The following is a 16,088-nucleotide window of genomic DNA, read 5'->3' on the forward strand; positions in this document are numbered from 1 at the left end:
AAAAATATCGTATCAACTAAAATGCAATACTGTTCTTACAGCATCAGATTTTACTTTCACCACCAGACACATCCACAACTGAACGCGTTTCCACTTTGGCCCAGCCACTTCATCCTGTCTGGAGTTATTAGAGGTTGTCTTCTGCTCTTTACCAGTAGCATATTGGACACCTTCTGACCTGGGGGGCTAATCTTTTGGTGTCATATGCAGTTCCTGAGTTTTTCTCATGGCTAGTACACTGGGGGGGTTTGCCACTTCCTCCTCCAATGGATCACATTTTATCAGAACTCTCGAATATGACCCATCAGTCTGAGGTGGCCCTACATGGCACAGATCATAGCTCTATTGAGTTATACAAGCCCCTTCACCATGATAAGGCAGTGATCTATGAAGAGGCTAGATTTCATATATATATGCATTAACACAAGTATTTTTTTTTCTCTTTCTGGCTTACTTTATTTTGTATGACAGGCTCTACGTCTATCCATTTCATTCCTTTCTATGGATGAGTAATATTCCAGTGTATATGTGTGTTAGTTGCTTAGTCACGTCTGACTCTTTGCAACCCCATGGACTGTAGCCTGCCAGGCTCCTCTGTCTATGGAATTCTCCAAGCATAAATACTGGAGTGGGTTACCATGCCCTTATCCAGGGGTCTTCCCAACTCAGGGATCAAATCCAGGTTTCCCTCATTGCAGCAGATTCTTTACCATTTGAGCTACCTGGGAAGCCCTTCTCCCCCAGCCCAGTGTATATATGTACCATAAATGAGATGGAAAGACAGCCCTGAGAATAGGAGAAAATAATTATAACTGACCAGGGATTAATCTTCACAATATACAAACAGCTCATGCAGCTTAATAAAAAAAAAAAAAAATCAAAGAATGGGCAGAAGACCTATACAGACCTTTCTCCAAAGAAGACATACAGATAGCCAAGAGGCACATGAAAAGATGCTCAATATCATTATTAGAGAAATGCAGATCAAAACTACCAGTCAGAATGGCCACCATAAAAAATATACAAACAATAAATGCTACAGAAGGTGAGGAGAAAAGGGAACCTTCTTGCCGTAGGAATGTAAATTGACACAGTCACTATGGAGAACAGTTTGGAAGTTCCTTAAAAAATTGAAAATAGAACTACCATATGACTCAGCAATCCCACTACTGCCCATACACCTTGAGGAAACTATAATTCAAAAAGACACATGCACCCCAGTGTTCACAGCAACACTATTTACAAAAGCTAGGACATGGAAGCAACCTAAATGTCCATCAACAGATGAATGGATAAAGAAGGCATTTAAAATTTTTGTTAAAGACATCCTTTAAATACTATATAATGCTATGCTATATATATTCTAAATACTCTTGTCAATAGAGAGAGTCATGTTAATATTAGCCTGGCAAGCCAAATTTTAAATCAATCCCACAGTTGGGGAGGAGGCAGTACTGTAATCTCAGATTAAGAAAGAGAAAGAATCCTAATTCCAGACACTGATTTCCCCTGCTTAGCTTCTCAAGTTTATTAGTGAAGCTCAGGAGGTGAGCAGTGTGGTAAAGTGGAGCTTTGAATACCTGGGAAGGAATAACGTCTTTATTTGTGGCTCATGCTGACAAAGGATTTCATCTAGGATCAATAAAAGCCAGGGTTTATTCAGACAGAATTGGAATAACTGAACCACAAGGTGGGGATACATTTCTAATCCCCTTGCCCATTCTTATAAGGATATAAGATTTAGCAAAAGCAACTATTAGAATAGACAATAGCTACATACTTCTAGTGGCTGATTTTCTCAATATGCACTCCTGGTTTAACTACCAAAATCACTACCAAAATCCAGTATGGAGCAAATTAAGAGTCTTCATTCAACCTCTTTTCTTTTGGTAGATCTTTAAAATAATTATTCTGATTAATTCACAGAGTAAATGTGATTCAGACCCTTCATTTGTTAAGACATTATTGAATTACTCTGGAATCCCTCATTGCTCACACAGACTCATTGTAATATACACCTTAAACTCTGGAACTATAAAGCAGATGACTCAACTTTACCTGAATAAACTCCTAAGTACCAGTTCAGAACTAACACTACAGCTTCATCTTCTTTTACTAATGCCCCAGAATACAGGTCACTTTGTAGATTCGCCCTATGGAACAGGAAATTAAAAATATTATACTATAGATACACATAGAATTTACACAAATATCACAAAAAATTACCTCAATTCAAGAAATGTATTTTATGCTGGAAAGTGTTTCCCAGCCCACAAGGCCCTGTGTATGTCTCCCTCCAAAAATTTGAATCACAATTTTGAGTTTTCAAAATTATCTGTGAAGACAGACTTAGAAAATAAACTCTTAGTTGCCGAGGGGAAGGAGTGTTAGAGAGTTTGTATGGTCATGCACATACTGCTATAAATAAAACAGGTAGCCAACAAGGGCTTATTTTATAGCACATAGAACTCTGCGCAACGTTATGTGGCAGCCTGGATGGAAGGGAAGTTTGGGGGAGAATGGATATGTGTATGTGTACGGCTGCATTCCTTCACTGCTCAAATGAAGCTATCACAATATTGTTGATTTGCCATAGCCCGATACAATATTAAAAGTTCCAAAAGAGAAAAAAAAAACTGTGAAGAAGTTGCTGAAGGGAGGGACATGGGGAGAGACCACAGGGGGATCACACACCACACGCAGGAACTTTCATTTTTCTTCAGGGAACCTACGTGAGGGTCAGAAGAGGAGGCTGATCTAGCCACATCTCTCCCTCTGACTCTGTGGGAAAGTGAGGCTTTGTGTACATTTCACAGCCATTTGGGTCAGACCAGGAATCACTCACCAGAATGCAAGCCACCAATCCTGCAGGACGTAGGCAACCTGGAGCAGGAAACAACAGTCACTCACACACTGACATCACTAAGCCTCACACCCCGCTCACCAGTCTGGGGACAGAAAGGCTCCAGAGCATGGAGATGGTCCTTCTGACTCAGGTCTGCACTAAACCCCACACCCCAAATGACCACAGGTCAGGGGAGGGCATCTTACAAGTTAATATCTTTAAAAGAAATCCCCTTTTCCCTAGAAGACTTTGCTCCCCAAATATAATGTACTTCAATGTAAATTCAAGTGGATTGCAAGAGGCAGTAATAACAGTACAAATGTTGGGACTTTTCAAAGCAAAAGCTTGACAGGTACAGGATGGTCAGTCCTGGGTGTCAGCTTGACTGGGCCAGTCTCCAGTGATTCAACCAAACACCCATCCAGATGTTGCCATGAAGGTATTTTGTGGATGATGTTTCATTCATCATCAGAACTTCAGTAGAGGAGATCACACCCCACACTGCAGTGGCCTTGTCCAGTCAGACAAAGGCCTGAAGAGCAAAACCTGAGATTTCCTGGAGGAGGAAGAAATTCTGCCTCAAAACAGCAGGGTCAGCTCCCGACTGAGGATCCAGCCTTCAGGCCTGCCTTGCTGATTTTACATTCACCAAGCTAGATCCCACTATTGCATGAGCCAAGTTTTTGAGATAAATCTCTTAATACACATATTTAAAAATAATTCTAAAATACAGTATAAGTAGTATGTAAATATAAAACTGAGTGCATAAATCAAAATAAACCCCCTTACGTACCTGAGCAGCGATGTTTACTAGAATAAGGAAGATGATGACAAGCCAGTCAGCACCAGCTGTGAAGTAATCCTTATAGGTCTTAAAACCAACTTTTCCTTCCAAGTAGTCCTCTAGAGGTAGTGTTAACTGTATATTCTCAGTCTGGAAGGGGAAAAATGGCAGTGAGAGATGAAATTTTAAATAATGAACCCCAAATTTCAACTCTTCAACAATGTCCTCCACCATGAAGCTTTGGGAAACAGAGACATTGCATACACTGTTAGGATTGCAGTATGGTCCATCTCCTATGGAGAAGGGTGTGGGAATATCTGGCCAAATCACATACGCTTTTACCCCTGGACCCAGCCATCCCCCTTGAACAAATCTATGAGAAATAATCAAAGGTTATTAATGGTTGGGTGGCTTTGCTTAAAATAGATCATGACTGACACACAACAAAATCAATTAATGTATAAATGCAGAAGCTTGCTCTAAAATAATACACAAAATGATATGGAGATAATGTATCCCTCTAGATGACTCTGTCATTCAAGGATAGAAACATGAAACATACTTGAGGCTCAAAATACTAGCCAAATTCAGTAAACTGAGTTCACAGAGAGAGTTGGAGTAATATGAGTTTGGACAGCACGTTGCAAGCATATGATCTGAATCTATTTGGTTCCTAAGTTTCAGAGAGTGATTCCTGAGTTTAGAAAGTGAGCAGATAATCCGAATACTTATCAGAGTCATTCCAGGCTCCTAGGCTTGGATATTGAGGGTTTGGCTATCAAGGGAATATGCTGTTAAGGGAGATCTAGTGCATTTCAGCATTTCTGTCTGGGGGACTTAGAATGCATTATAGAGTCACAGAAGGTTAGGATGTCCTTGCTTCTATCCTGGCCACTGGGATTCAAGGTTGTTAAGATATGGTTCTCAGTCTTGAAGGGTAAGAAAGGAGGACAGGAACTAACACTGAAGTGTCTACCATGTGTCAGGTCCTTTGCACACATTACCTCTGGCCTATCACAAACCATCTGACACTGAGGCAAAATAATGCCATCAGTCACAGGCAGTGCTAGAGTATTCCAACACATAGGAAAAGTAGTTGATTTAACGTGGCAACAGCAGGACTCAGTCTAAGGGGGTCTTCACAGTAAGCCTCTGGATGCATAAGGGAAGCCAGGGGCCACCAGCATGAATAGGATGTAACTACGGTGAACTGATGAGTTCTCAATCAGTGTGAGTCACATAAACCCAGAAATTCATAGCAGTACAACCACTTCTGGTCTCCATAAGATTGTCCACCCTACACCCAAAGGGGAACCCCAAGCAGACTTGCTCCCCTCATGCTCTTCTAACTCTACCAATTCCATGGAACAACACTTTGGGAACTTAGGGTTTACTCTGGGACAAATGAAGATGTCATGAGCAGAGCAGACTGAAGGTCCCTGAGACCACCAAGAGCAGACAGACCCAGGCACACTGCAGGATGAGAAACTCACATCTTGGTCCTCTGGAGCCGCATCTTTCAATGAGGGTCTGGGAGACTGGAGAGACTGAACCAAAGACTCAGAGATCGCAGTGGGAGCTCCTGGGACTGGAGATGGTTCAGACTGCTCATTCCCCTTCTCAAAAAGGGAAAAAATATCTACCCCAGATTTCAGGAACTCAGAGTAAGTTCCTCTTTCCACCATTTTGCCCTAAAATTCAAAAGTTGAGAGGAATTAATTTATATTTGATAATATTAAACCAACCTAAATACTAATCAAGAAAAGTTATCTGGTTTTAAATTATGATTTTTGAAAAAAAAAAAATGATCCTTGGGTCTAGAATTCTTGTTGAGAAATCTACTTCAGTCAACTCAGTACAGAACTGAGCATTGCATTCTCTGCCAAATCCTGTCCCTATGGTAGTTTCTGAGGGAAATGAAAGAAATGTGTGCTCATGTGTCAAAAATGGAGGCCATTGACATGACTACCCTGGGCACCTGGGGACGGAAAGAAGTACAGAGGTTGATGGGAGAATCAGCACAGTCTTCTTAGACAACATGGGGATTGAGAGAAGTCTCATGTGACAATTCCAGGAAAGAAATTTAAACTTAACCCAGAGGTGGGGCCCAGCCCATCTGCACGTGGGTAAGAGTCACTCATTAATCTTCACTGCCCACTGTCACTGTCACACTGTCACGTGCCTGGCTGGGATAATAGGAACCAGCCCTGGACAGGAAACCCATGAGAGGCATCTCCATGGTCTCTACACCTGCCCCCACATACTCAGCAAGTTCCCAACTGAAAATTCAATATTCCACCTGATAAAGTAGTTATATAAGGAGTCCATGGGGCTGAGGTGGCTCTAAAGCCTTGGCAGTCTGTACCCACAAACCCAAACCTAAGCCAGAATCAATGCACTCAGATCCAAGAAAAAACTTAGGAACAACCAACCACAAGCAGCCAACCAGGCTCCAAAATAGGCATCTGCTTAATCCACAGCCAATCAAATCATTTTCTTTGAACACATGTGACACATCCTTGCACAGTTTCCCTCCCTTCCAAAGTCACACAAAATAATGTGCAGATGTTTCCCTATCTTCTGACCCCATGAAACCAGACTCAGCTGATTCCCTCAGTAGCAAATAAAACATCAGGGGAAAAAAAAATCTCAGGATGCAAAACTCATGAGAGCAGCTCTGGTTGAGTCTGAACCCTTCTCACTACTCTCCACCCACCCCCAGCCATGCCAGAAGGTGTGGACTGGATGGTGCCGCCTCCTCAGAAAGATGTGCTCAAACATGACCCCTGTGGCGTGACCTTATTGGATACAGGGCCTCTGCAGATGTAACCAAGTTAAGATGAGGTCACACTGGAGCAGGGTGTCCCTAAAGCCAGTAAGACTGATGTCACTATGAGAACAGAAGAGACGCAGACTGACATGGGGACAGCGGTCATGTGGCATCAGAGCCAGAGGCCACAGCGCTGCAGCTGGAAGCCAAGGAACCAAAGGAACCCAAGGAACCCAAGGAAGGCGTGTGAGCACCAGAGGCTGGAGGGAAGGACTCTCCCCTGGAGCCTCCAGGGAGAGCACGGCCCTGCCAGCACCTGGATTTGGGACTTGAAACCTCTAGACCAGGGAGACGATCAACTCCTGCCGTCACCCAGCTTGCACGGTAGCTCTAGAAACTGAATCTCTAGCCTGAGCCTACACTTCTGTCTCCTCAGCTTTACTAAGACTCCTAACTGCTTCTTCTGTCGCCCCTCCAGTGACCATCAGAGGAATCTCTTAACTCCCACTTCTAGATGACATCCCTCCTCTGCTCTGGACCATCCAATGCTTCCATCCCACTTCCGGTTTCCCTGCCCATTGCTTGGAGACCAGCTCCCTCCCGTCCCCTGCTCCCTCTCCTCAGACACGCTGGGCTTCCTGCCATTCCTCCAACCTGCCAGGTCAGCTCCTTCCTTTTGACCCCCTGCCTGAGACCCCCTCCCCCTGGTGACTGCGTGGCCGCCACCTTCATGTCACTCAGACCCCATGAGGCAGCTGCTCCTCAGGGAAGCCAAAATGTCACCTTCTTTGTCACATCCTTCCCATAAGAACAGGAGCCCCATGAGGGCAGGGCCTTGTCCTCCTGCTGCACAGGCTCTCACACGTATCGGAGACATAGAGACCTGGGCAGTGAGACTAGGAACTGGAGACACCAGCAGAGAGGGCGTCTCTGACCGAGGTGCTCGGATACCCAACCTCGCTTCTGGTGTTAATGGAAGATGCTCTTTTCGCAAACTGTGTATGACAATCACCTGGATACAAAAAGATCTTAGAATCTCTAATTTCTAAGTGATACATTTTGACTTAAGTCATGGAAGAGGAAATTAAAAAGTTCTAAATAAAATTGCAACAGTATCCTTAACAAATTTCATTAGAATAGTGATGATTCAATAGCCCTGCGGTTGCACTTTTATACACTTTAGGGTTTATGTGGCTTAGTGTGTAATAGTGGCATTTCTACAGGGCTTTAGGTTCATCCTCCAAGGCATGAACACCAGCTCTGAGAAGAAGGAGGCAAAAAACTGAGGGAGAAGAGGGTGTTTACCATGAACCCAAAGAGAGTGACCCGCGGGGAGGTCTGCCCTTCAACACACCTGAGTGCTCGCAATTCCACGGATTTCTAGAAATTACTTACATCTTTCAATATCAGAATCTGACTTGCATCTTTTAGGTGCTGCAGCTGATGAGTGACTAAGATTGTGATCTTCTCCTTCAAAGCCTGACAAATACACCTACAAATGCAAAAGGTACAGAAAGCAAAAGCACATTAATGGAGTGCCTCAAACTGAAAACCTATATTTTTAAAACAGTGAGACAAAGACCACACAGCAGTGAAAGATCTTTAGTTTAAATACCAAATCAATAATAAAAATTAAATAAACATAAGTCAATTAATCCAACTAGGTTCTTAAATTTATCAGCAGCAAATTTGCATCTAGTGCTATAAAAAAATTCATAAAACCAGTCTACTGGAGGAGGCAAAAACAGCTAAGTGTTTTCCTCTAAAACTCAGATTAACAATTATTTACATGTTTCATAAAGGAAAACAACTGAGTAATACTGAGGTCTCAAAACTTGACTAAACTAAAACACTATTTTATCGCTATTTGGGAATGGGAGGAGAGGGATCCATGTCATTTAAAAATGTGTACATTCTTGGCTTTCTAGATGATTATTTATAATTAATGATGTAAATATTCACAACAAAAAACTAATAGATTCTTGGTAATCTTTGCCAGAGTGCATTTGCTAGACACGTGTTCCCAAAGAATATTAGATAGAAAATGAATGTCAGTGTGGCCTCCATCAGTCACTACAACATTCCCAGTTCCATCCAGGAAGCAAGTCTCCTTTCATTTGGAGTGAACACCTTCCACACATGAAAGTAAAAGAACAGAATCCGAATGGCCCAAATCACAGTGGAAATCACCCAGTGACTCAGAGCACCCACCAGTTCTCTTAGTCAAGACACCCCTCACTATTCAAACTTAAATTGTTTTCACAGTAAAAAACAAACAAACAAACAAACAAACAAAAAAACTACACCTACATTTCAAATGTAAACCCCTAGGAACTCAGCCCCAGTGTCATCCCACAAAATCCACAACTCATCCAGGGAAGCAAGGGCTCCAGGCAGGTACTCTGGGAGCCCAGGGCCCTTGCAGAGCAAATCTCAGGAACCTGGGCCAGAGCTCAGCCTGTGAGTGGGCATCTGGAGGCAGCAGGCTGCAGCTCAGTCCCTCTCATGAGCCTGATGTCAGATGAGAGACTCAACCTCAGTTTCTTCATCTCAAAACAAGATCAAACAACTCATCCACATGTTCTGGAAATCAAACCACCAATCTACTCAGCAAATGTCAGCTTTCTTTTCCACTCCTCCCTAACCGTGAGTGGTCATGTGCTTTGGACTCAGGTCAGAAAACTCTTAAGGGGACACTCTGGATATTGAATCTGTGATCAGAAACAAGACCCTGGAATGTAAACACATATGCCATACATTCGCTAAGTCCAAAAGGATCCATTTTTACATTTTGACATGGGTTATCTCAGCATTCATACCTAAGTTTCTTTCATACCTAAGTTTCTTGACTAACACCTTTTCAAACTTAGTACTAAAACAGATTTTTTTCTCCTTAATTCATAATTGCCTGCCAATAATCCCTAAAAGTGGATGCTAATCAAATCTGACAGGGTGTTGTGTCCAAAGTGAACCAACCCAAAAGTTTTAAGATGTTTTCTTCCTAACATCCCATCACAGATGAGGTAGTATAAATAATTATAATGAAGAGATCAATTAATGGCTTTGAATTTTTCATAAATGATGCTTTAATCCAAATCACTAGAAAAATACACTATTTTCCAAGTTTTTAAAGATTTCCAAGTCATGCCATAGAAATGACTGAGTCAGCAACCAGTTGTATAATAGCTATTCCTATATAAAGGCTGTGTTAATCTTATAATCCCACATATAATCCAATATAAGGGCTCTATTAAGAGGAGACACATCTTGTGGTGGAGGCGATACAAGTAAGACATAGGCCCCACCTCCATTCATTCAATCAGCAGTGGTTTACTGAGGAGCCAGGTACTGTCCCAAGTGCTGAGGACCCACCACAAGTCAAGACAGAAGAGAATACTCTGCACCGTGTAGAGGACACAGTGAGCAAGCAAAGAGAATCCACTATTGGGCTGTGACCTGTGCTCTGAAGGAAAAACAAGGGCAGCTTCTGTCTTAGATGGGGAGACATGGGAGCCCTGAGACTAACTGGGGAAACATCCTGGAAGAAGGCACAGCAGGTGCAGGGTTCCTGGGACAGAACACGCTGGGCTGAGGCACCTTCCTGCATTCATAGTTTATAGGTGGTAGGTGGTGGTGGTGGTTTAGTGGCTAAGTCATGTCTGACTCTTGCAACCCCATGGACTGTAGCCTGCCAGGCTCCTCTGTCCATGAGATTTTCCAGGCAAGAATACTGGAGTGGGTTGCCATTTTCTTCTTCAGGGGATCTTCCTGACCCAGGAGTCGAACCCAGGTCTCCTGCACTGCAGGCAGATTCTTTTCCATCTGAGCTACAGTGGGTGGCAGGGGGACTCATAAATGGTCAAGTGCACCCACTGAGGGCTGGGGGAAGACAGAGGGCACGGGCGCCCCTTGGAGGAGTAGGTGGGAATGGCAGGTCCCGTCTTCCACCTTCCTTCTGTGTCCTGGGGCAGTGCTCCCTGGCTCTGGGACAGAGGGACCAGTGTGTATAGACAGAAGGGGTGAGAAAGGACCCCGCAGAGCCAGCACCACTGGACACCAAGTGGGTGTGCAGATTAGCTGGAAAGGCTGAAGGGGGCAGACGGCAAGGAAGCCTGTTTGTTTGAGGACCTGGAGCTGCTTTGTGAATGTGGTGGTGGTGGAGTGGTGGGGGTGGGCGGAGTCGGTGGGGGAGGTGTCCCTGAAGGGCTGGAGCAGGTGGGTGAGCTGTGTAGACAGGAGGGTGAGTCGTGTAGATAGCAGCGTGGGAGTCTGATCAGGACAGACCCCAAGATCTGATGACGCAGGAGGCAGGGGTCTGGTGATGTGGGGCTGAACCAGGTTGGGACACATGGCTGGACACAGGTGAGCCTGCATCAGTTCATGTAAGGCCCTCACCTTCTGCAGCTGATAGAATCCACTGTGTTCACAGCATAAAGCTGTAAAAGTCATGAACCTCAATGACCTTGGATATAAATTCATGACTGAAGGAAACTGTTAAAGGAAAGCAGAAGTGTGAGTCATTCATTTGTAATACAAAACCCTTCCCATGACCAAGCTTCCACAGGACCACCATCTCTCACAGCATATTGTTCCATCCAATTCTCTGACTTGAGAATAGTCTCCAGTTGCTGCTGAGTGGTTTCCTAAATTGCTTTCACGCTCTCTGCTTTAACTTTCCCTAGAGAATGTGCTTCTGATTACAAACAATAGTCTTAAGCTTGCTTCCATCAAGTATATATCCAAAACTGAACACTCAGAATATTTGAGAGGATTTTATAAATATCTCCAGTGTTTGAAAAAGAACTCAGGAGAACTTCTGCGATCAGCACCCTGTACTTGGCACCAAAATGCCTTGCTCTGCCTTCCCTGTGACACAGATGCAATGACCAGCAGAATCTGCTCATGGATGGGGAACTTGCACAGATGCTCACAAGACGGGGTGGCACATATTAGTGAGCTCAGGGTGGGGCTGGGAACAAGGAGGCTGAGACACTCATGGTGCCAGGAGGGCGGGGGTGGGGAATCTCTGTCACAGCACGAGCCGCTGTCACCGAACTCGTGATGAGACACTGGCACTTCTCTAAAGGAAAATTCATCAAGTCATGAACGGGAGAGGCTGGGAAACGGGGGTCTGATCAGAGAGCTGGAGACAACGCCATGTGTCATCTGCCCTGTTCCCTCTTATTCTCAAGGATTCTGTGCCACTATTCAGGTTTGTATGTGTGTTACAATATACCTAACATGAAATTTACCATTTTTGTCATTTTTAGCACACAGCTCAGTGGCATTAAGTACATTCACGTTGATGTGCAACCATCACCACCATCCATCTCCACGACTCTTTTATGACCCCAACACTAAGCATGTTTTATACAAGGGCAGGTTCCACCACAGTCTAACAACGCCTGCTTAGTGGATGTGGAATCCTAGCTCCTAGCCAGATTCTAGTGTCCAGAGCCCAGAGCTCCTCACAGGCCTCCCTCTCACATTTGTTAACCCTGCTGACGTCTCTACTTTGGTATTCTGGACTTGCTGTAAATCAATCATGTCCCCTCAGATTCACATGCAGTCACCTGAGTCATCAGTACCTTAGAATTTGGTGTCATGGACTTTAAAGGTAATTATTACTCTTAATTATACTGGATCTAATCTGATCTGACTGGTGTGCTTAGATGAAGAGACTAAGACACAAGGACAGAGACACAAGCATGTAAATCAATGAAGTTAGAGCACACCCCCTCACCATGCACAAAAATAAACTCAAAATGGCGTAAATACTTAATCACTTCCTGGTGGCTCAGAGGTTAAAGCATCTGCCTCCAATGTGGGAGACCCAGGTTCGATCCCTGGGTCGGGAAGATCCCCTGCAGAAGGAAATGGCAATCCACTCCAGTATTCTTGCCTGGAAAATCCCATGGACGGAGAAGCCTAGTAGGTTACAGTCCACGGGGTCGCAAAGAGTTGGACACTACTGAGCGACTTCAACTTCACCTTCACCTTCACTTAATCATAAGACATGACACCATAAAACTCCCAGTAGAGATTATAGGCAAAACACTCTGTGACATAGATTATACCAATGTTTTCTTAGGTCAATCTCCTAAGGCAACAGATATATAAGCAAAAATATACAAATGGGGGCTTTGCTGGTGGCTCAGTGGCAAAGAATCCACCTGCCAATGCAGGAGACACGGGATCCCTCCCTGGTCCAGGAAGCTCCCACGTGCACAAAGCACCTCAGCCCAGGCAGCACAACCACTGAGCCTGTGCTCTGGGGCCCAGGAGCCGCAACTACTAAGTCCATGCACCCCAGAGCCCGTGCTCTGCAACGAGAGAAGCCACCACAGTGAGAAGTCCATGCACCACAGCTAGAGAGTAGCCCCTGCCCACTGCAACTAGAGAAAACCCCGACCGTGTGGGACACAGCGAGGGGATGTGGTCAGAAGCTGAGAAAGGTCTCAGGAAAAAGCAGACCACCCACACCGTGAACCTGTAGCCTTAAGAACTGTGAGAAATTTAATTTCTATTCTTTGAGCACCCACATCTGTGACAATGTGCTATAGACTGAATGTTTTACTCCTGAAAACTCATCTATTGAGATCTAATCCCAACTGTGTTGGTATTAGGAGGTGGGGCCATTGGGAGGGACCAGGTCATGAGGGTGCAGACTTCATAAAAGGGATTAGTGTCCTTATAAAAGGGACCCACACGGCTCCCTCACCTCTGCCACCACATGAGGCCACAGGAATTGGACTCTCATCATGCTGAATCTTTCAGCACCCTGACTTGGACTTTCCCAGCCTTCAAAACCATGAGATAAAAACTTGTTATTTCTAAAGCCACCCAGCTCTGGTTCCTGTGAGAGCAGCCTGGACAGACACAGTACTAGAAACTAACACAGGAGCTGAGAGCGAGAATTTCCAAACAGCTTCTCCTTACTGCACACCCCACCTCTTCCAGGCGAGGACTTGCCTGCTATTCTCCTCACAGCCCTGCTTCCTCCTCCCTCCACACCTGAGCTTCTACTCCTGCTTCAACAAAGGACTGGGTCCTCTTCTCAGCCTCCATACACCTGCCCCCAGGGTACCTCCTGCCCAGCCCCAGGCACAGGGAGCTTTCCAACTTCAGTGAAAGCCTCCAGCTGACACTCCCACTTTACATTCAGCACTTACTATCCTGTATTAAAACACTCTGAACCCTGACTCTGCTGAGCTTTTCCCAGGCATCTGTCTTAACAAGCTCCACGTAGAGTGAGGTTCCTCAGAGGCAGGAATGAGAGCTGAGAGTCCTAGTCTCCCTTATTTTGCCCAGTGTGGGTCCTTCCCCTCTCCTGGCTCACCGTCCTCCTTGTAAACTAAGATGTTTTGTGCAGTAAGGCACTGATCTCAGTGCACACAGCAGGGAGTTAATAACTGCAGCTGGAAGGCTCATTGCCTTTAACAAAGTGAACAACAGCAAGAGACCTGACCATGGGGGAGATGTGGAGGCTGTTTTAGGAAAAAAACAAGTTCGCAAGGCTGTCAAAAAGCCCAGACTAGACTCTATAAAAGGCCTCAGCCAGTGTGTGTTAGGACACATTATACACAGAAAAGAATCAGAGTTGTTCTAATTTAGTCATTGTATAGCCAACCAGGAGCCACTGACAAGTTCTACATTTTAGAAACAGGAATGAGAGTCAAGACTCAAGCCAGATTATAGGTGACACTACATTGTAGCTCTAAGTATTAACTCTAGCAAGCATCCATGAAATAACATGAAATGATTGAAATCATACTCAGATGTGGAACAAATGATTCTCAAATCCTAGACTTTATTTCCAAACTGATAGAATAACAAGCATAAACCAACAGGATCTTTCCATGAAAGCCCTATGTCAGTACTGAAAACTTCGCTTCTAACGTGCCTTAAGCAAATGATGGAGGAAAAAAAAACTGGTAGCCAAGTACCAGGTTATAGAGTCTCACTCTCTGATTTTAAAACCCTACATCATCTTTCTTATTCCTTGGGTCTGGATCCACCTGGAGTGTCTGGTAATCAACTGCAAGTAGCAAGAGGGAAACTGCCATCTATGTCACTCCCTAAAGCATGGACCCCAATGCCCCCCACACACACACACACTGGAAGCACCTGCTGTATTTTCCTGTCCTGACCTCATCAGGATGCAAGATTTCTCTACGATAGATCTTCTGTGGAGGGAAGGGAGGGGAGGGAGGAACACCAGGGCAGCAGGAGCTGAGTCTCCTGGAGCACAAAGGCTTTCCTGAGCTCTCTTCCCTCATCTCTACAGGGCTCTTGGAAAGAAGAAACGATAGAAAACTGGAGCAAACTCACTCTTCGAACAAGTGTCTGCTGACTCCTGCATCCACTGCGCTGAGCGGATCGTCCAGGAGGTAGATGTCTGCGTCCTGATACACGGCTCTAGAAAACGTAGAGAGACGTCAGGAGGGGGACACTTCACACTCCCTGGGTCTCATCTCTGAACCATGATGGCGTCTAACAACTCCATGTTCATTCCAAGAGCCCAGGGAAAGGGCCAAGATCCTGCTTCACACAGACCCACCCGGTGAGCTGGGTCTGCGTGCTCACATCCACTGGGAGCTGCAGAGGAGGAGGGGCGAATGGCAACTGAAACCCCACTCACCTGGCGAGGCTGACCCGGGCTTTCTGTCCTTCACTCAGCGGGGTTCCTCTGTCTCCTATCTCAGTTAGATCTCCTTCCTCCAAAAGCTGTAAATCCTACACAGAGAGAAAACGGGGGGAAAGAAAAAGATATAAATTGTGCTCTACTACCATCTTACACTCTTAGCATTAGTTCCTCACACAAGTATTTGACTAACGTGCATGCATGCTCAGCTGCTAAGTCGTATTCAACTCTTTGTAACCCCATGGACTAGGGCTTGTCAGGCTTTTCTGTCCGTGGGATTCTCCAGGCAACAACACTGGAGGGGTTTGCTGTTTCCTCCTCCAGGAGATCCTCCTGACCCAGGGGTCGAATCAGTGTCTCCTGTGTCTCCAGCACTGGCAGGTGGATTCTTTCCCACCAAGCAACCTGGGAAGCTAGAGCAGTGGGTACAAGTCAGAGTAACTAAACTGTGACCTTTAACATTAAAAAAAAAAAAAAACCCTCTCAGTGTCTTTTGTTTTTGTTTTGTAGTTTTGCACAGCATCTATGCGTTTGACCATTTTAACAGATATTTACTGAGGACCTACTTATTGTATGACAGGCATTACTCTGGGAACAATGAACTCATTTGTGAAGAAACAAAACTCCTAGAGTTTCTTTCCATGATGGAAGACAGACGATGTGGAAAATTAACCTGAGCACAAGTACTGAGGACAGGAAGGAAAAGGAAGCCTGTTCAGGGGGATGGAGAGTGAAGGAGGGAAGTGAGTCCAGGAGCGGAGGGCTCTGCTCAGAGGGGATGTGAGCAGATCTGGAGGGGGGCACTCAGGCAGACCTGGAGAGGCTGCTCCTCACAGAGGGAGGGGCGAGTGCAGGGGCCATGGGGAGATGCCCAAGGGGTTCAGGATCAGGAGGCAGGAGAGCAGAGCTGAGAATGAGTGAGGGAAGAGATGGAGCAGGAGGAGCCTGGGGGCACTCCAGTAACAGGAAGAGGGGGCAGACGGACCTGTTTGAGGTTTTAAGGAATCTCTCCTGTGCTTTACAGAAAACAGACAGTAAGTGGGGA

At 45.1% G+C, this 16,088-nt stretch overlaps 1 protein-coding gene across 1 annotated transcript in view; it reads right to left on the minus strand.

Annotated features, from left to right (window-relative positions):
- Positions 1-16,088, minus strand: part of LOC102185549 (multidrug resistance-associated protein 4) — a 170,431-nt gene that overhangs the window by 101,325 nt on the left and 53,018 nt on the right. The window contains 7 exon segments of the mRNA XM_018056443.1: positions 2,059-2,153; positions 2,846-2,883; positions 3,639-3,779; positions 5,123-5,320; positions 7,795-7,891; positions 14,731-14,817; positions 15,041-15,135. Of these exon segments, the coding sequence (XP_017911932.1) occupies positions 2,059-2,153; positions 2,846-2,883; positions 3,639-3,779; positions 5,123-5,320; positions 7,795-7,891; positions 14,731-14,817; positions 15,041-15,135 (751 nt within the window).

This window comes from Capra hircus, chromosome 12 (assembly GCF_001704415.2).
Source record: "Capra hircus breed San Clemente chromosome 12, ASM170441v1, whole genome shotgun sequence".
NCBI lineage: Eukaryota > Metazoa > Chordata > Mammalia > Artiodactyla > Bovidae > Capra > Capra hircus.